Source organism: Lepidochelys olivacea, assembly GCF_965140295.1.
Source record: "Lepidochelys olivacea isolate rLepOli2 genome assembly, chromosome: 5".
Classification (NCBI taxonomy): domain Eukaryota; kingdom Metazoa; phylum Chordata; order Testudines; family Cheloniidae; genus Lepidochelys; species Lepidochelys olivacea.
This window is the reverse complement of record NC_140415.1, coordinates 14,507,726-14,535,046: the sequence shown is the minus strand read 5'-3', so window position 1 is coordinate 14,535,046 and position 27,321 is coordinate 14,507,726. Positions and strand designations below refer to the sequence as shown.

Below are 27,321 nucleotides of genomic sequence, written 5' to 3'. Positions count from 1 at the left end.
ACTTGCAGCATTATGCCTTTACGGTTACCCTTAAGTAAAATTGTCTTAAGACCGGGAGGGATCTGCCTTAAGCTTCAGCAGCTGATGTGAAAGCTGAGCAGGGTCCTTGGCTCCGCCACTTGGGGCACTGGCCCATTTAGCTAGCCAGATGGAGCTTCTGACCAGATGGAGCTTGTTGGGAGGTGAGCAGCTTTAGAGCCACTCACCACTGCTGGCCTAATCGGCTGAAGAGCTGAACTGGGGCTGGACCTGAGGCTATTGCTCAGCAGGCTGGATTCCCCCCACCCCCAGTGGGGAGGAGAGGGTGTGCAACTGCTCTACCTGCTCAAGACATAGGGTGGGGCAGAGGAAAGTGGGGAGGAGGGGAGAGAGCTGAGGCTTTTGCTTAGTACATGAATCTGTTCTTGCACATGCAGTTGCTGTTCAGAACCTAAGCAGCAGCACTAGAAGGAGGCAGGCTGAGTTTCCCATGTTATGAATCCAGTGTTGTATTAGATCATGCCCACTTCACCTCTCCCTTATTGCATATGCTAACTAGTGTCCCAGAATTCCAGAAGTAGTGGGGGAAGATAGATGTGAATTATCTGGCTCTAGGGCTGAATTGTTTCTTTGGTATCCAACTACCGACTATTGGTAGTCATACTGACCTTATTCCTTTCTGGAAGTGCAGAGTGTCTTCAGATTAGAGGCTCCTTTCATTTCAGTTAGTTTGGTGCAAAATTCAAGTTTTCTACAATCTAAGGTGGACGGAAAAACTTTCACAAATTTTAAAGGCCATGTGTTCCTAGTCGAATTTAACAAAATATCTTCCTTGTTTGCGATACTAACATGGCTCTATGAACCTGGAAATCAGTCTTTTGTTTAAATGACTCTTCTTTAAAGTAAGATTGAAAAAAATATGATTATCACTGTTTAGTTTTTGCAAGCTTCTCTTAATACTGTATTAACATAAGATATATTGTAAACATTTTCCTTTGTTGAATGCCCTATTAGCCTACATAATACTGAAAGTTGGTGTTAACTAAATTATTTTTAACTATTGTCTTGCATATATTAAGCTTCAGTTAACTGTGGCATTGTACTGAATTAATAATAAAGTTGACCCATGAAGGGGATGGGAGCTGCTGCTCCTCCCTACCCCCCTGTTTTTTATTGACTGAAAGAGGCCTAAAACTTGGAAAGCTTACTTTTAACATTAGAACATGAGGCTTTGTCTATTGTGGTCTTCTATAAAAGACTGATCATATGACATCACAGGGGGTTAGACTAGATGATCTCCTGAAGTATCTCCTGATATTCTATGAATCTATGAGAAGGAAAATGGACTCTTAGCCTCTCTAAATCTTTTTTTGAGCTCCACAATGAGTCTTCAGCAGGATTCTTTCTGGTGGTGCTCAACACCCTTGCTGCCTTATCTAAGGGTATGTCTACACTAGTACTTACTGTGGTATAGCTTACATTATGTCATCCTAAGTGATGGTATAGACAATGCTGTATTGGGGGGGAGAGCTTCTCCCACTGACGTAGTTACTGCCACTCACGTGGCTGGAGTAGTTAAGTCTGCTTAGAGTGGTTACATTAGACCAATGGCTCTCAACCTTTCCAGACTACTGTACCCCTTTAGGAGTCTAATTTGTCTTGCATACCCCCAGGTGTCACCTCACTTAAACTACTTGCTTACAGAATAAGACAAAAATACAAAAGTCACAGTACACTGTTACTGGAAAAATTGCTTGCTTTCTCATTTTTACAGTGTAATTCTAATTTACTTCAATTGGAATATAAATATTGTACTTGCATTCAATATAATATATAAAGCAGTATAAACAAGTCATTGTTTGAAATTTTAGTTGGTACTGACTTTGCTAGTGCTTTCTCTGTAGCCTATTATAAAGCTAGACAAATATCTAGATGAGTTGATGTACCTCCCTGGAAGACCTCAGCATGCTTCCAGGAGGATACATACCGCTGCAGCTCTGCTGCTCTAAACTCTCTCTAGTATAGATGTAGCTGAAGAGTGCTGGGGTTCTCAGACTCTTGTACTGGTGACCCCTTTCACACAGCAAGCCTCTGAGTGTGACCCCTCCATACATTAAATTTTTTTTATAAATTTAACACCATTATAAATGCTGGAGGAAAAGTGAGGCTTGTGGTGGAGGCTGACAGCTCACGACTCCCCCATGTAATAATAATAAGAGGTCCTGATCCCCAGTTTGAGAACCCCTGCCTTAGAACTACAGTAAATCTTCCAGTAAAATGAGGGAAGATCAGATTTTATTTAATCTTTCTAAGATGAGCAAGCAGACTTGTGATCTGAAATGTTTTCAGACCTTGTACATCATGAACAAAGTGCTTTTATAAACAGATTTTCCAGACATTCAAGCAAGTACAGCCTTTGTCCTCAGGATTTTAGTCTTTTGCATGTCAGTTGTAAGGATTCCTCTTCATCTTCTATGTTGGTTGTTGCCAGGATGATTGACTTATCCTTAACACGTGTGCAAAGGTACTGCAGCAGAATTGAGTAAATTAAGATTTAGAATAGTAAACTTCAAAATTATGACTTAGAAGTACCACAGTTAACAGCTTTTAGTCTGCACTAATTCATGTGCACATCAGAAAGCAGAAATATACTTGCAGCTAGATAAAACAGGTGTTATTTCAACTCCCCATTAAAGATGGATAATTTACCTCAAGTAGGCTAACTCTCCTGGTAACCTGTGTTTACAGCACATAGCCTTGAGGAGCGCTTGCTATTACAGACACATGCGTGGAGTGCTACGTCCTGCCTACATAGCAAGATGGCCTCATATCCTTAGATTGCAATTTCTGGGCTGTCTGCATTGCAAAGAAATGCTCTGAGACTCAGCACCAAGCCTGAATCAATTGACTTGGGCTCACAGGGCTCAGACTATGGGGCTAAAAATAGCCCTGTAGACCTTCAGGATCAGGCTGGAGTGTGGGCTGTGAAACCCACTGAGGGGGAAGGGTCTCAGAGCCTGGGCTTCAGCCTAAAACCAAATGTCTACATGGCTGTCTTTTTAGCCCTGCAACCAAAGCTCCCTGAGTCGGTTGGCCCCAGGCTCTAAGACACAGTGTCATGGGGTTTACTTTGCTGTGTAGACATACCCTGAGACGCAACAGAAATGGCAGTCTAAGACAATGCAAAGGATGTGGAGAGGAACAAAATAGTTAATATAAATTGCTTATTCCTAATTTCCCCTGTATCTAGCCACTGTTAATTCAGTAATTTTGTTGTGTGTATTTCAGAAGTGCATCTAGTGATTTGATGCCTCATTATAGGGAGGGTATTCAGTGTGTTGGGGTAGCGTCAGTGTGTAGATAACTATGTCAGAAGAGGACCAATTTTGAGGATGTAATGGTGGGAGCTTCCTTGGCTTTTGGTACGCTTACCTGAGCTCCTTGATTTTTTTGTATGACACTGCTCTGTGTCCCTGGAGTAGCCTCTTTCCGTCATGGCCCTGGAGACTTTAGCGTACATATTAGTGTTTCTTTTTTTTTCTTTGGGAACATAGTTCTGCCATAACAGATTAGTCTCCCCAGCATGCAATGAGATCCAGTACCTCCTGTTCAGACCATGCTAGAGTTCGTCTGCGAATCCGGGACTGCGTGGTCTCTTTTGATGGTGGACTGTATGGTTGCCTGTGATGGACTCTGCTGATGGTCACCAAACAGGAAATTCAAAAATTACCTGGGCTTTTACTGCCAACCTGGCTAGTGCATCGGAGTTGAGTGTGTTGTCCAGAGGTGTCACAAGAGAGCATTCTGGGATAGCTCCCGGAGGCCAATAACGTCGAATTGCGGCCACGGTACCTGTAACCCGGAACTGCAATCTTGATTTTAGTGCTACTCCACTTTGCGAGGTGGAATACAGAAATCTGATTAAAGAGCCCTTTAAATCGAAAAATGGTTTGGTTGTGTGGATGGAATCAGTTTTATTTCAAAGTAACTTGGCTAATTCCGAAATAACCGCGTACAGTAGACCAGGTCTTGGAGGCAAACAAGAGTATGTAAGATAATGAATTGAAGGTAGGTTGTTTGCAGGCTGTCTTATAACACAAGAGCAAGGGAATATTCAGTGCCTTGAAAGGTAGGATACATTGGTTTAAATCAAAGCAATTAAAATTGGTGGTTTTATCATGATTTAAATCAGCAAGCAGAAAACCTTGATGTAAATCATTCATTTCAGTCTTATTTTGCATGTGTATTTTTTTCCCCGTAAAGAGAGGTTGATTCTCACCGAGTAACCAAAAAGGTATTGATTTGCAACTAAATACAGCCTTTATGCTAAACTTGGTGCTTCTTTTGGGTAACCAGGACAATGCATTCATTCATCTAGTATATAGCTTTCGTTTACTTTTATTCAGACTCTTAACCTTTTTAGAATTTATTTGTTAAATGGTGAATGATGGATTTTTATTGTAGTTTGTGTTACTATCTAGTTGGATAGAAATTCTCAAATACATGAGAACACTTTAAAACTCTTATTAAATAAAACTATCTTAAAGGTGCCATAAACTTCTAATTCATCAGGGCTATGGTTTGCATAGCTAGCTAACTGATGGAACAAAGGAAATTGTTTCTGGTGGTCCCGTTCAAGATTTTAGAAGGTGTAGATCTTATCCTCACACCTAATTTTTATGCATATGTTTGGAAGAGGAAAACAAGATTTCCTGTCTCTTTTTAAGCTCCCTATTGATTTCTTAACTTTGAATGAACTAGTCATTGAATTGAAGTAGTTGAATAAACTGAAGAGATTCTCTTGGTAACTGCAATAGAATGTGTAGCTGTCAAAACAGCTGCTTTAATACTTCCACAAGCTCTGGTTCCTGGTGCTTAGCCTATAACTCCCAGCAATTCTGTGGTTTGACTTCAGCAGCAAACATGTATTGCTCAATATTTTAAATGATTAGTCTAGTAAATTTAGGCTTTAACATCTTCATATATACCTTTCTTATACAGAGCTCTGTGTACAAGCCAAAGTTTGAAGAGGGGGGTGGGTTCTTCTCAAATCTGTTTTCCTCAATGAAGTCAGTGGAGCTAGTCAATGAGACATGTGTAACTAAGATTGTAATTTATATTTTAAGTGTTGGGAAATTGATCCTGGGGAATATTTCCAAGGATCAAACAGTGTTCAAAAATTATAACTTAACCAAAAGAAAATGCATGTTCAGTGAAAGCAACAGTTCTGTATCCCTGTAAACTCACATTTTTTTTTCTTTTCAAAATTTGAGATGTGAAGCTTTCATATTGAAGCATGAAATCAAACAAATATGGTTGATAGCTCACATGGGAGAAATCTCGATTTAAGTAAAATCTGTTTCCCCCTAATATAAAGGAAGTGGGTGTGCATGCAAGCACTGGTTGGGGATGTAGATTATCTTAAAACCTCTGATTTAGTGGACTGATTTTTAGGTTTGGGAGCCAGGAGGAAATACTGAAGTCCCACAGCTCTGTGAAGTAAACATTACAGGTGAGGGAATTGAGGCTTGACAGTTAAGTGGTTTTTTGAAATTCAAACAGCAAGTCCCTGCTGGAAACGCAGTTAGAGCCTGTAGCTTCTGACTTTCCAGTCCCATGATTTATTCACAAGACTGCTGTCCTTAGGAAAGTCACAGCACTTGTTTGTCTCCCCCCAACCCCCACTATGAAGTTGGTTCTGAATTTATATGGATTATCCAAAATTACTAAACAATAGAAATTACAGAAATTAAGAATTCTTTACAGTAGTTAAAGCAGACACACAATAGTCAAATGGCATCAGGCAGGGTGACTTCTAAGTAAGGCATGTATTTCAGTGTCCTTTCCAGTCTTGCAGCTATATAAACCCGCAGACATCCTGTTGACTTCTTTCTGAACTGATAGCAAATATGAGATGAAAGACCGTATGATGCAAAAATAAATCTAATTACTTCTGTTGCAAACACCAATGGACAAAAGCTTGGATTAAATACAAATAAAGTTCTTGGTATTTGTACTGAATTTTGGAAGACTTCATTGCCAATGTTTACACACTTCAAATAGCTTGCAGAAAACCAGTACTATGCCTCCCTGTTAAATGTCAGTTTAAAACAAAACAAAAAAGTAACTTCAAATTGACAGCATCTCATGTGCAAACAAAATTTGGTAGCCATTTAAATATTCTGGTATGGCAGCAAATGGCTAGCTAAAAAGTTGGTAGAAGACTTCTTCTAAGCAACAATGATCGAGTGACATGTCCAAGTCATGAATTAAGTAAGTCACGTTTTACTGCAAGCTGGACAAAATGTGCACCATGGTATATATATCTTTGTCAAATTTATCAAAATTTGAAGTGAACAAATGAATTGGGTTTGCATAATCTGCTCAGTTTGGAGGATTATCCTGTACTATGTCCCCTTAGTAGCATCTAGATGAGTCACTCTTTTTTTTTAAAATTCTATTGTATTGAACAGCTAACTGTAAAATGAGTGGATTAACTTTTTTTAATGTTAACTTAAGCAGTATCATAAGCGGGAAAACTATAGATCTGATGCAAAAATTTGTTTTCTGGACTAGTCACAGACAAGTTCTTATAGAACAAGACATTTTTCTGTTTAAAGCCCTTGCTTTTTTTTAAACTGAGCACAGATGTGTAGTGTGTATTGTGACTTGTAGAACTTTCACAGTACAGTATAGGTACATGGTGTGCGTTTGGAGTGAGAGGATGGATGGCTTGCTACCGCTTGCGTATTGGAAAAAGGGAGAACTTGTCCCTAACTGGAATCTAGTCTGTGAAGCTAACATAGAAGGTTAATGTCTTCTAGTTAAAAAACAAACACTTCAATTGTTGGACTAGGCATTCTAGAACTTCCCCAAGTTCTGCTGCCTTTGGGGGTAAAGAGTCTTACCCAAGGCATCTGCCCCACTAAAAACTAGGTGTTAATATATCATTCTTTCTTTCCCTAGATTGGATAGGGAAGTTAACTTACTGGACACAAAGTGCTGTTTCGGAGAACATGTCATCCATATTGCCATTCACTCCACCAGTTGTGAAGAGACTGCTGGGGTGGAAGAAATCAGCTGGTGGTTCTGGAGGGGCTGGTGGTGGTGAGCAGAACGGTCAGGAGGAAAAATGGTGTGAGAAGGCAGTGAAAAGCTTGGTCAAGAAGCTCAAGAAAACAGGACAACTAGATGAGCTTGAGAAAGCAATCACCACTCAGAACTGCAATACAAAATGTGTTACAATACCAAGGTAAGTGCTGTCTGGTTTGAAATTATTTCAAACTATTTAACGAGTGACTGATCAGACACCTATTTTAAAATCATCCGTACTGAACATTAACTGTGTAAGTAACATGCTTCAAAATATTTAACTTTTTTCTTTGAAAACTAGTAGCTTAACATGGTCTAGCAGTTCTTATTTTAACCTTTACAGTTGAACGATGTTCTTCATAAAGTCTCTAAATCTTCAGTAGGACAAATATTTTAAGACATGCCAATTAAAATTACTATCTTGATCCCCACTTATGCAGAATGGTTCTGTGAGCTGTTAGTTTTTAGCATTTTCTTGGATTCTTTCAGTTAACAGCCCTGGAAGGGCCTACAGAACCTGCATTTCTTCTAGTGTAAAATTGACTGTTTTTCCTTGGTCAACACTTCAGTCAGCTAATTGTGTGTAAAGGTCATCTTTAGGTGTGTGGTAAACTCATGTCAGTTGTAGAATCTGCAGCACCCACACCCCCTCTTGGATGGGAAATCTGAGGCATTTTTGCTGTGAGAACAACTTACTGTGTACTTCTTCTTTGTTACCAGTTAACGAAGTTAATTCCTGTTAACTTCGAGTACATCTCTTCTGCTTTATATTGATATATAAATGAATTACTTGCATTTCTTCCTTTTTGACTTTCTCAACTTTATTCATAGCAACTCCTGTGTGAAAGGATCATACTTCGTTGTAGATCTTAGTCTGGCCTACTGTAGATCCATATCGTGCATAATACCATACCGCTGAGGCATGTGCATTATTTTCATTAAACTCTTTTCGGAAAGTAAATATGGGAGCAGTTCTTGAGTGCCTTGTTTTTCTTCTGAAAAACTTACTACAGGATCTTACAAAATGGGAACTCTCTCGGCACATAGGAGCTGCTTAAGCAAGAGTGTTGCTCCTGTTTTTGAGAGGTTGAATTCTGTTTGTTTAGGACGTGGGCTGGGATATAAACTTAAAACTGCATACAGACCTTAATGCACAGTAGAACTTTTACTGTTAATGGATGGCTTTCAAACCTCAAGGGCAGATTATAGCCATTATGTCGTAATAGCTTTAACATCCCTTGTTGCATATGGCATAGCCTTTTGGGAAAAGATGTTCACTTTTTAGTGCTACTCTTACTTTTGCCCCCATTCTTCTTTCTTCCTTGCAGCAACTCACTTCTGTGGACTTCATTCCCATCCCCTTCCTCATGCAATCTAGTCTAATGAAATTAAATATATATTGCAGACATGTGTTCTCTATTGGCTTTAGTAGCCTGGGGTAGAATTCACACTTTTTGGAGCAATTAGGTTAATTTTTTAGGATATCTGTTTGCAAATTGGCAATCAGTTAACATTTGGGAAGTTCTGCTACCACAAAGCTTAGGATATAAATATTGTTTTTTAAATGAAAGCTCAGATTCTTTTAAAATCTGATTGTGCCATATGGGACTATATTGATAAAAGGTTGGATTTGACTTTTGGCCAAATTGTTAATCTTTGACACTTCTCTGGTAAACTTCTAGAAGGCCTAACACTTAAAACATAAACTAAGTTGTCCAAACCTCTTGAACTAGCTTACATTTTCTAGCATTGGCTTTGTATACTTGCATGTAAGAGGAGTATTTTAAGTAGCATGTCAATTTATCACTGCGTTCCATAGGCTGTGTTTGCACCCCCATTCAGATAACTTCTCATGTTTGTGCAGACTGTTGGGGCAGAGTAGTTGAAATTAATCAGGGCTTAATGAAATACCATGGTAACACTGGGTACAAAATATATAGGAATGGCAAAATAAGTTATGCTGGTGGGGCAGTGGCACTCTGCTTTCTTTTAGATAATAAATGAATCAAATGGTGCCATAGAATCTCTCTAGCCAGAAATTACATGCATAAATGCATATAGCAGTAGGAATATGCTCGTGACCACCTGACCAGGATGGTGATTGTGAAATGCGCCGGGAGATTAGAGGCACTACAAAAAATAGAACACCCAATGTGGGATTTCAGCTATCCCCATATTGACTAGGTAAATATCACCTCAGGACAGGATGCAGGGAACAATTCTAGACACCATTAATGACTGCTTCTTGGCACAGCTAGTCCTGGAACCCAAAGGGAGAGGCAATATTTTGATTTAGTCCTAAGTGGAGCATGGGGTCTGGCACAAGAGGTGGAGATAGCTGAACCATTCAGTAAAAGCAACCATATTGTAATTAAATGTAACATCCTTGGAGGGGAAGAAACCAAAGAAACCCACCACAGAATCATTTAGCTTCAAAAAGGGGGACTACCAAAAAACAAGGATTCTAGTTAAATAGAAATTGTCAAGTGAAATGTCTGCAAACTGCATGGAAACATCTTAAGAATACTGTAATAGAGGTTCAAACTACATGTATACACCATTTAAAAAAAAAAAAAAAGCACAAGAGGACTGAAAAAACCACTACAGCTAAATAGAGTAAAAGTGTTCCTTTGAAAACTGGAAGTTAAATCCTAATGTGGAAAACAGAAAGGAGCACAAACTCTGGCTCTTGAAGTCTGAAAGTATAATTAGGGAAGCAAAAAAAAATTTATTTTTTGCTAGTTGCTCTTCACATTCTAACAGCAAATTTTTTTAAGTACATCTGAAGTGGGAAGACTGTTGACCAGTCAGTGGGGCCACCAGACAACTGAGGTGCTAAAAGAAAAGGAGGACTTGTGGCACCTTAGACTAACCAATTTATTTGAGCATAAGCTTTACTGAGCTACAGCTCACTGTAATGAAGTGAGCTGTAGCTCATGAAAGCTTATGCTCAAATTGGTTAGACTCTAAGGTGCCACAAGTACTCCTTTTCTTTTTACGGATACAGACTAACATGGCTGCTACTCTGAAACTTCTAAATTAACTCTTAGCACTCAAGAAAGAGATCCTGGAATCATATTGGATAGTTGTTTGAGAACATCTGCTCAAAGTGCAGCATCCGTCAAAAAAGCTATGTCCCTGTCTAAATCTACAGTATGCCTACATCTTGAATAATGCATGCAGTTGTGGTTGCCCCCTCTCAAAAAAGATACTAGAATTGGAAATGGTGCAGAGAAGGGCAACAAAAATGAGGGGTACAGAAGAGCTTCTGTATGAGGAGAAAGTGAAAAGACTGGAACTAATCATCTTGGAAAAGAGACAACTAAGGGGGAGTATGATGGGGTCTATAAAACTTTGAATGGTGTGGAGAAAGTGGATAGGGAAGTGTTGGCCTCATCACATAACGCAAGAACTAGGGTTACCCAATGAGATTAATATAAAGAAGTACTTCACACAACACAGTCAACCTGTGGAACTTGTTGCCAGGGGATGTTGTGAAAGCTGAAACTATAACTAGTTTCAAAAAAGAATTAGAGTTCATGGCGGGTTGGTCAGTCAGTGGCTTAACCAGGATTGTAAGGGATGCAATCCCATGCTCTGGGTGTCCCTAAGTCTCTGACTGCGAGAAGCTGGGACTGGATGATGGGATGGATCAGTTGATGATTGCCCTCTTCTGTTCATGTCCTCTGATGCGTCTGGCACTGGCCAGTGCCAGAAAAGAGGGTACTGGGCTAGCTGGATCATTGGTCTGACCCAATATGTTCCTATGTTCTTAATCTTTTGTTCCCTTAAGCAGTCGTCATATCAAATTGAAGTGCAATTTCTGTATTACTGATACCTGGTGTATTCAGAATGTTCCAAGTCTGTTCTTCAGCATCCTGCCTCTGTGCCTCCTTGTTGCCCTAGCACATCAACTCAGAACTCGCTGGGAAACAGCATCCATGCACTCAACATCTTCTTTGCTTGTCTGACTGTAAAAATAAATTAAGACTGATGCAAACAGCTGCTTGGTCCCTTCTGACTACCTTAGGAGTAAGAATCTGGAACCCAGAGAGATGTTTCAGTCTTCTCTATTACTGTTTAGTTTTCTAAACCCAAGTTCTGTGAAGTACATGTGGCCCCTTTGCTTCTGGGGCTAGAAGATTGCAGGCTTACAGGCACTGAGGGTGCCCCACTCCCCAGAAATGTATTCCTTACTGGAAATACCTATAGTCACCCAACCTACTAAATGTGGTCATCTTAGAGTACCAGAACACTGCAGTTGCTGAGATGTCTGAATCAAAAAAACTAGAAGATTATACTAATTCTTCTGAATAAGAATTTGTGTATTCGCAAAAAGAAAAGGAGCACTTGTGGCACCTTAGAGACTAACCAATTTATTTGAGCATAAGCTTTCGTGATCAAATAAATTGGTTAGTCTCTAAGGTGCCACAAGTGCTCCTTTTCTTTTTGCAAATACAGACTAACACGGCTGCTACTCTGAAACCTGTCTTCCAAAAATTGACATTCTGAATTCAGCTGTTCTGTCTTCTGTGATCTCTACCACTACAATGTTACAGTTCTTCACTGCAGTGAATGGTAACAACCTCCTCTGCAGAATTTGAATTAGAAATCTGGATCTTCAACTTTAAACTGGGGAATAGGATGACTACCTCTTTACACACTGATCTGTAATGTGGAGGAAAAGCTGGATGATTGTGAGGAGGATGTCCGCTTGAGTGATATATGCTGAAGGTCTCATGTGGTCAGTACTAAAATATCTTTGGAATTTCTAAACATTATAGATGTTTCCTTATGCAAAACATGTTGTAGCCAACACAGGGGAATTCTTTATTAGGCCTTGTCTTAGCAGATAAATAGTAACTGATCAGAGTTAAAAATAAACAGAATCTATCTTAAGCACAAGTGAATAGGACTCGATCACATATATAATGTGCAAGTAGAATAAAGTTCAGGCCACTAATATGTTTACTTTGTGAAACTGGGTGTACTAAAACACCAACCTGAGAACAATTGAGCCAGATCAGTTGGGAGAAAGAACTTATTCAGAAAATGCAAATAATTGGGAATTGCTTAACACCTACCTCAATGCCCCACAAGCCACAGTTGAGGAGGAAGGAGGTGGCCATACTGGTTAAACTGACCAGGGTTAGAGGGGAAGTGAAGGCAGCTTTTGGGAGTGTGTGCTGGAGGGATGAGTGAAAGGTATGTAACAAATGTAAGAGAGGGGAAGTAATGAATATAAATCAGAAATTGGGAATTAATGAAGATTGATGAGGGAAGCCAAGGGCCCCAAGGAGAAATCTGACCACTGATCCATTGCAGTGCTTGCACAGCCTCTGCTTTCCACAGGCACAGGAGAGACAATATCTCCTGTCTACTCCAGATGCCTTTGGTTTGGCGCATGTAGTTGGCATCATTAGTTGGGCAGTTGCTCACAACCGAGAGCTGCTAGCTGTGTTTGCCAAGCTGGATAATCGGGAAAAGGCATTTCAGAAATGCCTTCATTTCAAGCTGGGCTTTAAAGGGGAGAGGTACCTTCTGGTGTCCAGGACCTCTGAGTAGTGGAGTTTACAATTGTCAGTTAGGCGTGATACAGCTACTGGAGGGCTCTTAGGTTTGACATCAGTAACACACTGTACTCCGTTTCTGTGTTGACCTCAGTACATCAGCCATGGCTCAATGCTGTTTTGGGGAGGTGGTCTTACTGTGTGTGTAATGGGATGTTCACGCTGGTGGGAGACATTTTGAGTACAGAAACGTGCACAACTAGGTCAACACAAGGTGGCTTACATCAGCCTAACTTTGTAGTGTAGATCAGGCTGAGTTTAAATAACTTAAATTTTTAAGTAGCATCACAAGACTGCATACTCTTCTCAAATCTTAATGGCTCCTGGAACCAATTTTAATTCTTACATCTGGTTTGTCAAGGCGGCTATATTCTAAATAAACTTACTGTATATACTCTATATCGTAAGCTGGTTAGTTTATAAGCTGACTCCTTCTCCCCCCCCCCCCCCATGGATAATGGAAAATTTTTATGACCAATTCATAAGACGACCCTATAATTCAGGGGTCGGCAAACTTTGGCTCCTGGGCCACCAGGATAAGCTGCTGGCGGGCCGAGATGGTTTGTTTACCTTGAGTGTCCACAGGAATGGAGGGTAAACCTAAGTAAACAGTGTCCCGGTGCACCAGCTGCTTAACTTGATGGGCTGGGACAGCAACTGGTAGAGTCTTGGGGGGGGGGGGGGAGCAGGGAGAGAGAGCTGGGGATCAGGGGAGTAACCTCTGTGACCACCTCCCACATGACCCCACACTCTCTCCCCTTCTCACCTTATCTGGGGAGGGCCAGGGGAGGATGTCTCTGGTCTGGTTGGAGCTGCTCTGGCAGGCCAGACCAGGCAGTGCAGCTGCAGCGTGGTCCAGCAGGCTAGGCCAGGCGGCATGACTGCAATCTGCTTTGGTGGGCAGGGCTGCAGCTGCTTCAGAGGCTGGAGGGAGAGACTCTGGCCCCACCTCTTCCATTCTGGCTGTGCTGCCTCTCCTTGCTCCCTCTGTTGGGGGGAGGGGCTGTGTCCCACATCTCCCTCTCTATACCCATTCATAAGCTGACCCCCTTCTCTGATGCTTCCCTTTTTTACTAAAAATTGGCTTATGAACGAGCATATACAGTACTTCATATGAGTTTTATAATATACAATGTTCAATGAAAAGCTGTTTGTGTAATTTAAAATAAGTTATATCATACAGTATAAGAATTGTTCTGAGAAAGCAGAAACACATGGAATGCATGTTGGGATTGCACAGCAGGGATGCTTAGCCCTTCCTAAGTGGGTCAGTAATCTAGAGCAGAGGCTAAGTAAGTGCAGAGTTCCTTGTGATGCTAGCAACCTAGTAATTTGTGGTTAGCTGGCTGAATATTCCAAACAAATCAGTGGGATTTTAATCCCTTTCCTCTTTAAGAAAACAGCGGGTATTACAGGTGGCAACATTTGATTTTTTTTTTGTTTTGTTTTTTGTTTTCTAAAATCCATAAACATGTTCTGCTTTCAGGAATTTAGTTTAAAACTACCAAGTCCAGGCATATTTGTAAACCGATGTCAAACAGCACAGTGTAGTACTAACAGTATTAACTGTACAAAGGAATTCCAAAAGATGAATTTTATTTGGAATCCTTGTGAAGAAGCAGTTTCTTCCTGGTATTCAGAAAGGCTTTTTAAGTGACATGGGTAATTTTGAAACCAGTGTCATAATAACATAAGAATGGCTATAGTGGGTCAAACCCAAGGTCCGTCTAGCCCAGTATCCTGTCTTCAGACAGTGGCCAGTGCTAGGTGCCCCAGAAGGAATGAACAGAACAGGGTAACCATCAAGTGATCCATCCCCCTGTTGTTCATTTCCCAGGTTCTGGCAAACAGAAGTTAGTGACACCATTCCTGCCCATCCTGGCTAATAGCCATTGATGGACCTAGCCTCCATGAATTTGTCTAGTTTGTTTTTGAACCCTGTTATGGTCTTGGCCTTCACAACATCCTCTGGCAAGAAGTTCCATAGGTGGACTGTGTGTTGTGGGAAGAAATACTTCCTTTTATTTGTTTTAAACCTGCTGTCTATTAACTTCATTTGGTGACCCCTAGTTCTTGTGGTGTTTACTACTTCTCATAACACTTTCTGTACCTCAGTCATGATTGAGGTCTATATCATATCTCCCCTTAGCAGTCTTTTCCAAGCTGAAAAGTCCCAGTCTTATTAACCTCTCCCCATACGCTGACCAAAACTGAATCCCTTGTATAAGCGTTAGCTATAACTGAAATCAAACCTTTAACTAACCAAAGCATAATACATGGTGAACAGTCAAATAGCTGCTTCCCCTATCTAAACTCAGTATAGACTCAGTTGGCACTATGCTGCAACTTCAGTGACCGGTCACAACAATAGAGGAATGGTCAAATCTGAAATATTAGCATTCAAAGCATAGGATTGCCCCTAGGGTACTGTCTGGTTGTCAAAACTATTTGACAGAGTAAATGTTCTTGAGATGTAGAACAAGCAGGAATATTTCTGGTTTCAAGGATTTATTTTATAAAACTGAGCTGTCTATGCACCAGCAGAATTCATAGCACCAACATCAAAGTGCTTGATTAAAGCAAGCTGGTGTTTCTCAGATGGAGAGTCTCCATCTAATCAGAACTCTTTCAAGAGTAGAAATCTACAATGGGACTTCAAAGGATGCCATCAAACCAGCATTGCTTGGTATCTGTTCCACTGCAGGCTCAAGGAGCCTGAATAAAAGGAGGAGGTGGTGGTGGTGTACTTAGGGTCTACTCAGGGTAGCCTTTATTGTGCTCGGGGATTCTACTTTTTGGTTTCTAAACTTGTTTTCCCTGCCTATTCAGTACTACATGACTTTCTAGAGGCAGTGGAGAAGCACTATCATAGTAGGTTCCATGGCTTTGAGATTACACAGGATTCTAAGGGAGTGTCAGCTGGTCTGGTACAAACTTAAAAGTAAACCTCCTTTACTTAAGGATTTCCCAGTAAGTAGCAAAGGTAGCCATAGCAGACAAATTGAAGTAGGTTTTATAGAGTACTAGAGATCCATTAGAATCAGGAAGGCTTTGATCAAAGAAGGAAGGCTTTGATCAAATGTCTCAAGAAGTGGCACTAAAGAATAGTATTTTACAAGTAACCCTGTAAAAATGGCCACTGAGGCTCTTGTAGGACTTTGTTTACACAATCAAGCTGTTATAAATACTTTTAAGTCTCTTTTCAGGATCCTGGTCTGAATATAGAGTGTGGAGTGTGTGGGTTTTGTTGCTAATAGTCACAAGCTTTGTGTGAAGTAAATCTAGGCATCCAGAAGCTTCCCAGAACCACACTTGTCTTGAATCTCATTCTAAACATGTGCCCTTTTTCTTCCAGGCACAGATGTTGGTTCATTATGATAGCTGAACGTTGTAGATCAGAGATTAATGTTTCACCTCCTGTTCTCTGAAGTGTCCTCTTTATGCAAAATGTGGGGGTTTTTCGTGGAAGTTTAAGCCAGTGCATTTTTATTCTGTTGTGTTTCTAATATGCACTGTACAAGGGTTCATTAGCTAAGAACTGTAGAATCTGGCCTTGTTCTCAAGCATGTGAATGAATTCAGACAATGACTATCCAAAAATCTTAGAGTATGCAATAAGTTCTCAAGCACATGTATGCTGGTACTCTACAGCTGTAGTTCCCAGTGTCTCCCACACTGCAACGTTTATCCCCTTCCAAACTGGAACCCTTTGCCTTCTAGCTGTGATACATCCCTTCCTTCCCATATTGCCAATTGGCAGGGTTGGGGAAAGGAGGAAGGGGAGGCTGGTCACTCCCTTGACACCTGTAGCTGAGTCCCAGAGTGAGATCCTATGTCCTAGCCTATTCATGTGGAGAAGTGTCTGGAGCAAGCAGTGATGGTATTTGATAAAATCATAGCCTTACTGCTTTAGTCCATTTCAATGCAGGTGGTGGGGAAGCCCTAGTCAGGGAAAGGTCATGTCTCTGGTTGGAGAGTGAGACCAGAGGGGCAGGGATGAATACACACAGCTGATGAACAAGCCCCTCCTGGCCTCTGGGGGTGGGTGGAGAGATGCATGGCTCGCAAGTGAGCCCCTCTTGGTCTAGGGGGGGAATATACATGCAGCCGGTGAGCGAGCCCCCATTGCACCGGGGTGGGGTGGGGAAGAGACGCATAGCTGGTGAGCAAGCCCACCCTGGAGGTGGAGATATACATGCGGTAGGAGGGAAAACCATCCTGGCTGGGGAGAAGAGGCTGGCACAGAACAAGTGCAGCTGGTGAATGAGCCCACCTTGGCCCTGGGGAGTGGGTTGGTAGGGAACATGCGCAGCTAAAGCATTATGCTCTGGATTGCAGCTTTACTCAAGTTCAGCGCATTTTTTTGTCCCCCATCCTAATCTCCTTCTACAGAGGGGCAGATGTGCCAAAAATAGAGGGGCGCTGCAACAACATGGGCCATGTAGCAATGCCCATAGCTGGGACCACAGGAGCTGATGCTGAAGGGATCATAGACTTTTTAAAAATTAACATTACTCTGAACATGCCAAAATTGCAGCCTTACTGATTAGTGAAATATTCATATGAGCAAGGGCAGAGTTGCATTTGGCAAGGAAGAATAGTCTTTTCAATTAAACAAGCAGTTTAGAACGACCATGTTAGAGCCACAAACTTTTGGTGTGGAAGAGGTACTTGTGGTTCTGAGTGCCAACTTATTCACATTATGGTGGAGAAGAATGCTTATAACACTTAGTTTTAGTGAAGTTCACAACTTTTACAGCCTTAAAGTGCCTCTTGTCACTTCTAGCACTCTCTTGTTCCATTCACTAGGAAGCTTTGTCAGCCAAGTGGTTACATGGCATGGGATCCTATAGGCTGGATTCTCGTCACGGGTGCTATTGTCATGTCAGTTTGGGTACCATGAGTGCAAATGAGTCTACAGAAAGTACCAAGGCTTGTAACTGGGGTAATAGTTTACCCCTTGTGTCTTGATGTTTCAGAATTTAGCATGACCAACAAAGTCAAAACTGTCTGTCCTGTCCCCCCCCACTCTGTCACCTGACAAATTCATGACATGATTGTAAATGTCTGAAGACAGCAATTTAGAAAAATTCAGGAGAGCCAGTGGCTCTCATTACAACCAGATGTTGCTACTAATATGCACCTTCTGCCCAATTTAAGATTTGTTGAATAGGAAAGTTTGACATATGAGGACTTTATGTATTGTCCACTGACGGGATGCATTTTTGGGAAGGAATCTTTGGAGCCTTCCAACAATCTGTTCTTGCAGCTAGACTAGACAGGTACATCATGGATGCTAGCTATGGTGTTTGGAGAACTTCACCATAAAGTGGACACAAACATTGGGTACCCAGTTGCAGCAAAGTGGCCAGTTCCATGGCAAAAATACTGAATTATATGTTGTGTGTGTGTAATGCCAAGTTCCATGGCTGCAGAATTGCATAATCCACAGGACCTTCATTGACATGAATAGAGCACTTAACACTTTTTTGGACCTACTGTTTCCGGCTTTTTTTCAGATTCTGGTGAGGCATCATTGCATTGGTTTACGATCAGCTGATCTGTAGCACTTTTTAGCAGTGAAGAGAGTTTCAAACAATCTTTTCCCTTTAAATTTTTGCATAAGAAAGGGAGCAGGGTGGTCACATCTCTTCTCTCCCACCCCACCTCCCTTGCAAACAACCTTTTCAATATTCTCTGGGGGCATCATTACACTGACTGAAAACATACTCCAAACTGCATTGTAGATTACATGTGGCTGGGTGACATCTGTGACCAAATGCACCCCTATATTCACACCCCACACACTATTGTAATATTTGTACAAAATATGCATTGTGCAGTGTCACTTGAAAATTTATAACTTCCTGGTCACTAATATGGTGAAATGTATGTAGCAACATGTGTAAAGTTTATGAACATAAACTGAAACTATGACTGATATGTGGTTACCAGACAAGTCTGGGGAGTGGATAAACCTGTTTCTCAAAAGACAGAGGACAAACGGAGACCTCTAGTCAAGTGTCATCAAAGTTGATAGGCAATCACCTGTCAAGTGGCCATTCTTTGGCAAAGGGGCGGGGGAGGGGGCAGTAACAGATCAGTCTACATTTTAGGGATCAGCATGGAACCTCTTTCACTAGAAGACTCCAACCTCACCGCAGGAATAAACTTTATCTAGGGGTAACCTTCAGGAAAATACATTTCAGAGGGTAACTGGACCATAAAGTGAGGGCAAACCACCCCCCCCCCCCCGTATTATCACTTTCACCTAAGAAGACAAAGGAAGGAGCCATTTGACTTTGGGGGAAAATCCTCAACTGAGAATTAGGTCAGTAAAGTTGCTGGGAACCTGTCGTAAGAATTTTACTTTGAACCAAGTTTAGTTTGTTAGTTACTAGAAGGCATCTTATCTTTATTTCTCTAGTAACCATTTCTGACTTTAATGCCTTGTACTTGCTTAAAGCCTTATACATGTACTCAACCTATCTTTTTAGTTAAATTTGTTTTATGCTTGAATCAAAACTAATCCAGTGTCTTTAAACTGCTACTTTAAATGGAGTTACACGCAGTTCAAACTGTTGTACATTGACCCTTCATAGGGCAACAGACGTAAAATATCTGAACAGTCCAGGATAGGGCTGCACAATGCAGAACACATTTTTGGGGTGGGGGGAGAGAAATTCAGAACTGGGAGTGTTAGGTTCACCCTGAAAGTGACAACCAAGGCTGGTGGAAGCCAGAGTGACTAGAGTGTGCTGGCAGGCTGCAGCTATACACAGACACTTGGAATGTGCACTGCCTGCTTGTTCGCTGTTTGAGCGGCCCCTGTTGAGAGCTACAGCAGCAAAGCTTTGAGAGGCACCCCAGGTTGCAGGGTAGATGGTGACACAACCCCTCTCTGGTCTGGATTGCACCCCAGCATGTGACATCCACTGTAAATGCTGAGTGGACATTTGGTAGGAACTCCGTGCAGTCTTCTATATCAGGTTTTGCCTTCTAATCTGCAGGAAGCTTAAATTCTGAATTTAAGTGACCATTATGGATCTGTTGGGGAGAAGATGCTTAGAAATAAGCCCAAGCATTTGCAGTTCTTCCTCTGAAAGGCTGTAAAGAAACTTGCATGCACCCTTGCATTTCAAAGCTATTTAAGGTTTTTGTTGTGTTTATGAAACTTCCTCTATCTCAAAACCGAGACTCTTAAACTAAAACTGCAGTAAAATTTTTGGTGTAGAGGAGTCTCAAGGGGTTGGTATGCTAATTCGGGAACTTACTGACTGAACAAGAGCTTAAACAGGTTAAAATGAAGTGAAAATAGCCACATGGGGAAATAATTGGCGCAGCTGGCACTAAAATCCCCAAACTGTAATTTTTCAATGGCTTCCTGAAGTATGAGGATCCTTAAATTTCCCAATGCCCTTGTCACCTGAAACTGCTTTTAAAAAAGCTGCAAAATGGCACTGTTGCAACATTCCTTTGACAAAAAACTATGTTTGGAGTATGCTGCCATTGCAAATGGGTCAAAACGTGTTGGCAGGGTAAAAAGCATCTGGAATTGGGACGACAGTATAAGCTTTCATATGTATGTTGCTACGGCTAGCTTCATACTTCCACCTTTTGGTGTTTGTCACAACCCTAGCTGAGCTCTCCCTTCTGGACACTTACCAGGCTGCTGTGTTTGGTCCCAACACACTAGATCCATATGTTTTCTGCTTCCTGAGGTCTGAGCAGAATCCAGACATTTGCCCCCGCTTCTTAACCGCATGCACTACTCTGCAATTAGACACTCCTGCTTGGCCTGAGCAGCTGACTCTGGCTTATGGGGCTTGGCTAAAGGGCTGTTTAATTGTGGTGTAGTCATTTGGGCTTTGGCTGTAGCTTGGGCTCTAGGACCCTGTAAAGTGAGGGGAGGGTGGGGTCCTAGAGCCTGGACTCCAGCATGAGCTCGAATGTCTACAGTGCATTTAAACAGCCCCTTAGCCCAAGTCTCACAAGCCTGAGTCAGCTGGCGCTTGCCATCTAAGTCTAATTGTAATGTATACATATCCTCAAGGTGCAATTCCTTTTGTCTGGTCTTTTGTAGCACCCCTTTTTGAGCTGAGACCTGTCCCTCCCTAGTCTAGCTGCCTAGACCTTGTGACTGGCCTTGCTTCCATTTTGTAGACAACCCTCCATTGTGTCACTACCTGCTGGAATTTGTCTAAGGTGGAAGTGAAAAAACAGCCGAGAAGGCAGACCCACCTAACAATCGAAGTGGAGTTTGTAGTCTGCTACAGGTACAGTTAATAAGCAAAATCCATAAGTTGCACATAGTTCTCCAGTCCTCACACCCCTCTATTGCAGTCATTCCTAATATTCAACCAGCTTTCCCCATGGTACAGCTAAAAGTGGCCCTTGGTGTTCCCTTGCAGGAGGGGTAGATTTTATTCCAGCAGCCTCTGACAAGAGGTCCGAGATAGTGAAGATGAAGAACAGGAGGCATAAGTAGATACCACCAAATGTCAAAGTTCAAAACTGCATCTGGGATGCAGGATCCTAGGTGCTGACTTGAAGAAATTTACTCTGGCATCAATATCTGCAGTCTGCTCTGCCTTCCTCACTTGTGCTATTTTTTTGGTTCTAAACTTTTAGTGGCCACACAGGAGGGGGCAAGGATGTATTGGGTGCCCAAGGCTCAGAGTGGGAACACCTGACATTAAACTTAGTTTTAAAAAAAATCTAATCCGGATAGGCACAGACTTCATGAAAGGAATGCCATCTTTCTATCAATTACGTCTTGGTTTCCTGTCTTCTCTGCCAAGGTAACCAGTCACATTAACTGTAGTCCAAAGTTAGGTGTTTGATCTCCATTATGGTTACCTGATTCATTGGAATGTTAGTGCTTACACACAGGTGTGTAACAGAGTTCCTGCAGCAGGATATTAGTCTCTCATGCCATGTTCATTTATTTTCCTCAATCATTCACTATTGTAATTGCAGACTTTGAGTATGTATTTTCATTTCCTTATTTTTCTGTACACCTCTTGGTGTATTTGGCAAATACACCATCTGGACCACTTTATAATAGGGCTTTCAGCCTGATGAAACACAGCAGAGGGGGCTATGGATTGAGGAATTGGACTTCACAGTGCAGTAGTCAAACCATGCATCCTTAGATGGTGAGTTGTAAAAAATTGTACAGTTTTATAGGCAGACTCAAAAGCATTTTTATTGTAACAGCCTTTAGAATTAAAGTAATGCTGTCTGCCTAAAGGTATTCTTACCTTTTGGTTCTGTGCAAGGCTATGGCTGCAGTTAAGGTTCTAATCTTGTCTATTAGCTGGAACTGTTGAATCCCCTATAACAGGGACCATTACAGTTTAGGTTACAGCATCATGTAACATCACTGTTCAGGCAGTCCTTCAAAAAAGAAAATCTTTGTTAAATAATCAGGCTGAAGTCTGCCAATTTTAAGATCCTGCTATTCAAGAAGTTATGATTTAACCACAACATCTGCTGCAGTGTTCATAGATTTAAAGGCCAGATGGGCTAGTGTGGTCTTCTAATCCAGTGGTTCTCTACCTGTCCAGATGACTGTACCTCTTTCAGGAGTCTGATTTGTCTTGCATACCCCAGAGTTTCACCTCACTTTAAAAGCTCCTTGCTTACAAAATCTGACATAAAAATACAAAAATGTCAAATGTCTATTACTGAATGGTCTTACTTTCTCATTTTACCATATGATTATAAAATAAATTAAATATAAATGTTATATTTACACTTCAGAGTATTCACTGTCTGTATGAAATTTTAGTTTGTACTGACTTCACTAGTGCTTTTTATGTAGCCTGTTGTAAAACCAGGTAAATATCTAGTTGAGTTGATATATGCTTGAGGGGGTACATGCCCCCTGGTTGAGAACCACTGGTCTAGTCTGACGTGTGTAATGCAGGCCATAGAGCTTCTCCAAGTTGGTGTACCAAGCAAGCAAGAAAGCATTGGCATGTCAGTTAATCTTCATTGTATGCAAATATATTTTAACTCTCTATAAACTAGTATTTAGCTGTCTTTGTACTATTCACAAAAAAAGCTTGTATTTTGAGTCAGTTGGAAGCAAGGATCTGATATTTCATAGTAAAAGATTTACGATTTTTGCCTCAAAGGTGAAGTACCAGTTCCTGTTCCTTTTAACAAAGAAGCTTTGACGTATTAGTGGTGTTTCTGCCTCATATGACTGGGAGTTGCTTGTAGAGGGAGGACTCTCCTATTTGAAGAAACTGTCCCAGACTTAGCACAAGTGGCAATCTTCGCCTGGGAGATGAGAGGATCAACAGTATTTTACATTAGTAAGGAGGGTGTTCAGAGACGGAAGAAACACAACTACATTTGGTATCTGTTTGACTAACAAGATGGTCTACTGAAAATATAAAGGAATTGCCCTGTGTCTTCCTGTACAAGTAAATGCTTGGAAGTGGCTAGGTATAAGAAAACAAATCACAGCTCCACTCAGATTGATGCAGTAACTGCTTGTGATTCCATTAGTGGAAAGTGTCTTCCTAACAGATGCCAGTGAAGGAGTTGTACTGTAGCCAGGAAGAAGCGTAGATGCAGCTTCAAGCTACGACTAACATAAGGTCAGTTTGTCACTCAGAAGTTGACTACCATGGTTTAAAGCCCATACTGAAGCCCAAATTACCCCATAAATAACACTTGGTTATTTTGATTCAATTTAGGATTGGATCCTTATTTTTAATGTGCATCTACACTAAATATCTGTATCCTAGCCTTAACCATGCACGTAATCTGATATGAAGACACTAGTGTAGACATGATTCTTGTGTTTTTTACTACTCTGCCATGAAAACCCGATCATAAGATTTTTTTCATGATACCATGGCAAAAACTTTTGAGTGCTATCTGTGATGTTTGCTTTCACTTGCATGGATGCATTTAAAAATGTTAGTGTGTCGTCAAATCTTCCCAACTCTAGTTCCATGCACTTTGGGCTAGTCCACACTAGAAGTGCTACATGGGCGTAGCTGTGCTGATGCAGCTGCGCCACTGTAGTGCATCTGATAGTTCTCTCCCCTCAGCAGAGACTCTCTCCCATTGGCATAATAAATCCACCTCTGTCACAGGAGAAGCTCTCCCACCACTGTAGCCCTGTCCACACTGGTGCTTAGGTCAGTGTAACTTGTGTTGCTGAGTGGGGTGGCTTATTCACACCTCTGAGCAATGTAAGTTTGAAGTGGTAGTGTACCCTGGCCTCAGGTTAAAAAGGAGCTCTAGTGTAAACAGGGCACTGGTATTTTTAGGGCTGCCAAACTATTAAAAATTTATCTCTATTAATTGCATGATTGATCGCCCTGTTAAACAATAATACCATTTTAAAATATTTTTGGATGTTTTCTGCATTTTCAAATTGATTTCAGTTACAACAGAATACAGTGTACAGTGCTCACTTTAAATTTATTTTTGATTACAAGTGTTTGCACTGTAAAAATATTTTCAATTCACCCAATACAAGTACTCTAGTGCAATCTCTTTATCATGGAAGTTTGAACTTACAAATGTAGAATTATGTACAAAAAATAACTGCACTCAAAAACAGAACAGTGTAAAACTTCAGAGCCTATAGTCCAGTCTGTCCTACTTCTTCAGTCAATCGATAAAACAAGGAAGTTTGTTTACACTTACTGAAGATAATGTTGCCCTCTTACATAAGAATATAACAGCCATACTGGGTAAGACCAAAGGTCCATCTAGCCCAGTGTCTTGTCTTCTGACAGTGGCTAATGCCAGGTCCCCCAGAGGGAATGAACAGAACAGGTAATCATCAAGTGATCCATTTCCTGTCTCTCATTCCCAGCTTCTGGCAAATGGAGGCTAGGGTCACCATTTCTGCACATCCTGGCTAATAGCCGTTGATGGACCTATCCTCCATGAATTCATCTAGTTTGTTTTTGAACCCTGTTATGGTCTTGGCCTTTACAACGTTCTCTGGCAAAAAGTTCCACAAGTTGCATGTGCGTTGTGTGAATAAATACTTCCTTTTGTTGTGTTTTAAACCTGCCTATTCATTTCATTTGGTGACCCCCTACTCCTTCTTGTGTTATGAGAAGAAGTAAATACTTCCTCATTTACTTTCTCCACACCAGTCATGATTTTATAGACCTCAATCATATCCTCATTAGTCATCTCTTTTCCAAGCTGAAAAGTCCCAGTCATATTAATGTCTCCTCATACAGAAGCCATTCCATACCCCTAATTTTTGTTGCCCTTTTCTGAACCTTTTCCAATGCATGTTTTTTGGGATGGGGCAACCACATCCGCACGCAGTATTCAAAATGTGGGTGTACCATGGATTCATATAGAGGCAATGTAGTATTTTTTTCTTATCTATCCATTTCCTAATGATGCCCAACAATCTGTTAGCTTTTTTGTCTGTTGCTGCGCATTGAGTGGATGTTTTCAGAGAACTATCCACAAAGACTCCAAGATCTTTCTTGAGTGGTAACAGCTAATTTAGACCCCATCATTTTATATATATATAGTTGGAATTGTTTTCCAATGTGCATTACAATTTATCAACACTGAATTTCATCTACCATTTTGTTGTCCAGTTACGCAGTTTTGTGAGGTCCTTGTATAGCTTTTCACAGTCTGCCTGGGACTTAACTATGTTGAGTAGTTTTGTATCATCTGCAGATTTTGCCACCACACAGTTTACCCCTTTTTTAGATCATTTATGAATGTTGAATAGGACTGGTCCCAGTACAGACCCTTGGGGGACAGCACTATTTACCTCTCTCCATTCTGAAAACTGACTATTTGTTCCTACCCTTGGTTTCCTATCTTGTAACCAGTTACCAATCCATGAGAAGACCTTCCCTCTTATCCCATGAGAGTGTACTTTGCTTAAGAGCCTTTGGTGAGGGACCTTGTCAAAGGGTTTCCGAAAATCTAAGTACACTATATCCACTGGATCCCCCTTGCCCACATGCTTGTTGACCCCCTTGAAGAACTCTCGTAGATTGGTGAGGCAGGCATGATTGCCCTTTACAAAAACTATGTTGACTCTTCCCCAACAAGTTATGTTCATTTATTTGTCTGACAATTTTGTTCGTTACTATAGTTTCAACCAGTTTGCCCAGTACTGAAGTCAGGCTTACCGGCATGTAATTGCCGGGATCGCCTCTGGAGCCCTTTTTAAAAATTGTTGTCATGTTAGCTATCCTCCAGTCATTTGGTACAGAAGCTGATTTAAATGATAGGTTACAGACTGCAGTTCTGCAATTTAACATTTGAGTTCCTTCAGAACTCTTGGGTGAATACCACCTGGTCTTGGTGATTTTTTTAATTTTATCAATTTGTTCCAAAACCACCTCTGACATCTCAATCTGGGGTAGTTCCTCAGATCTGTCACCAAAAAAGAATGGCTTAGGTTTGGGAATCTCCCTCACGTCCTTGATGCAAAGAATTCATTTAATTTCTCTGCAATGGCCTTATCTTCCTTGAGTGCTCCTTTAGCATGTCAGTTGTCCAGTGGCCCCACCGGTTGTTCAGCAGGCTTCCTGCTTCTGGTGTACTTACATTTTGCAATTACTTTTTTGTCTTTGGCTAGCTATTCAAATTTTTTTTGCCTTCCTAATTATATTTTTACACTTCATTTGCCAGAGTTTATCCTCCTTTCTATTTTCCTCACTAGGATTTAACTTCCACTTTTTAAAGGATGCCTTTTTGCCCCTCTCTGGTTTTTACTTTGTTTACTCTTCTTATATACAGTGTCACCAGAAAGTGAGAACAAGCTTTTGGATGGCACTTTTTTAGCCAGCATTGCAAGGTGTTTACATGCCAGGTACGCTAAACATTCATATGCCCCTTCATGCTTTAGCCACCATTCCAGAAGACATGCTTCCATGCAGATGACACTTGTTTAAAAAAAAAAAATGCATTAATTAAATTTGTGGCTGAACTCCTTGGAGGAGAATTGTATGTCCCCTACTCTGTTTTACCCACATTCTGCCATATATTTCATATTATAGCAGTCTTGGATGATGACCCAGCACATGTTCTTCCTTTTAAGAACACTTTCACTGCAGATTTGACAAAGAAGGTACCAATGTGAGATTTCTGAAGATAGCTACATCTCTTGACCCAAGATTTTAAGAATCTGAAGTGCCTTCCACAATCTGAGAGGGACGAGGTGTAGAGCATGCTTTCAGAAGTCTTAAAAGAGCAACACTCCGATGTGGGAACTACAGAAACCAAACCATCAAAAAATAAAAATCAACCTTCTGCTGGTGGCGCCTGACTCAGATGATGAAAATGAACATGTATCGGTCTGCACTGATTTGGATGGTTATTGAGCAGAACCCGTCAGCATGGATGCACATCCTTTGGAATGGTGGTTGAAGCATGAAGGGACATATGAATCTTTAGTGCATGTGGCACATAAATATCTTGCAATGCCGGCTACAACAGTGCCATGCAAATGCCTGTTCTCCCTTTCAGGTGATGTAAACAAGAAGCGGGCAGCATTATCTCCTGCAAATGTAAACAAACTTGTTTGTTTGTCTGAGTGATTGGCTGAACAAGAAGTAGGACTGAGTGGACTTGGAGGCTCTACAATTTGACATGTTTTGTTTTTTTGAATGTAGTTATTTTTTGTACATAATTTTACATTTGTAGGTTCAACTTTC

At 41.0% G+C, this 27,321-nt stretch overlaps 1 protein-coding gene across 2 annotated transcripts in view; it reads left to right on the top strand.

Moving 5' to 3' along the window:
• SMAD2 (SMAD family member 2) overlaps positions 1-27,321 on the top strand; it is a 65,971-nt gene that overhangs the window by 6,788 nt on the left and 31,862 nt on the right. For both annotated transcript variants that reach the window (XM_084628968.1, XM_084628967.1), the window contains exon 2: positions 6,946-7,231. In XM_084628968.1, coding sequence (XP_084485094.1) covers positions 6,996-7,231 — 236 coding nt within the window. In that variant the 5' untranslated portion in view covers positions 6,946-6,995. The remainder of the gene's footprint in view (positions 1-6,945; positions 7,232-27,321) is intronic.